This window comes from Habropoda laboriosa, unplaced genomic scaffold, assembly GCF_001263275.1.
Source record: "Habropoda laboriosa isolate 0110345459 unplaced genomic scaffold, ASM126327v1 scaffold212, whole genome shotgun sequence".
NCBI lineage: Eukaryota > Metazoa > Arthropoda > Insecta > Hymenoptera > Apidae > Habropoda > Habropoda laboriosa.
The window spans coordinates 3,503,376-3,504,234 of record NW_017100509.1 but is presented as its reverse complement, the minus strand read 5'-3'; the positions used below and the strand labels follow the sequence as shown (position 1 = coordinate 3,504,234).

General features: G+C 21.2%; 1 protein-coding gene across 1 annotated transcript in view; it reads right to left on the bottom strand.

The window, feature by feature from the left end:
• Window positions 1-621: 621 nt before the first annotated feature.
• LOC108576230 (nuclear valosin-containing protein-like) overlaps window positions 622-859 on the bottom strand; it is a 4,670-nt gene continuing 4,432 nt past the window's right edge. The window contains exon 11 of the mRNA XM_017939184.1: window positions 622-826. Coding sequence (XP_017794673.1) covers window positions 701-826 — 126 coding nt within the window. The 3' untranslated portion in view covers window positions 622-700. The remainder of the gene's footprint in view (window positions 827-859) is intronic.

Below are 859 nucleotides of genomic sequence, written 5' to 3'. Positions count from 1 at the left end.
AATAACGGGATATAAGTAACAGTACAAAATAAAAAAAATGTAATTAATAAAAAAATTGTGTATACATTAATCATTTTAATATCAATAAAACGTTTGTGAATGTTAAATTTTACATTTACATGGTTCAATACCTTTTATAAATATAATATGTTTTCAGTAGATATTACGTACATAAAAAAGTGTGTATGAAAAAGTAGAATTACAGTTAGTTATTCTTCATAGAGAAAATCAAATATGCAGTTATAACATTATTTATTCAGAAAAATTGATATTACTTTATGTTCGAAATAATACATAGCAAAATAAACATCAATTTATTTGTTTTGTTAGACCAGTAAAATTTATTTAAATTATTCAGAAACATGCTGAAAATAAATTTTATTTAATTTTATAGAAACTTTATAAACAATGTTTATTTATAGGAATATTATGAAAACAATTGTTATACTATAGATTTTCAGTGTTTAAAAATAGGAACAATGTAGATATTAATTTTAATCATAAAATAGTAAATCAAGATTTAATATTATAATTATACCTTTGATCATTAGAAATGAACACTGAAAATGCCTTAACTATAAAAATAAAGTCAAGATGTATATTATGTATTTTTCTGTGAGAGATTCATTACTGTCTGTTTAAAAGTACTTTGCAATGGAAGAGTTTTTACATGCTTTTTTACTTAAAATTTATTTTTGTTTCACGTTTCCATAGGCTCCATAACTACATCTACTATAGGTGTATCTATTGGAGTTTCCATAGGAGTATCGTCAGATTTTTTTTTAATTGAATACAATTTTTTCAACTTTTCATAATGTTTGATATCCTATAAGTTATAATTGACAATTATATAATTAAC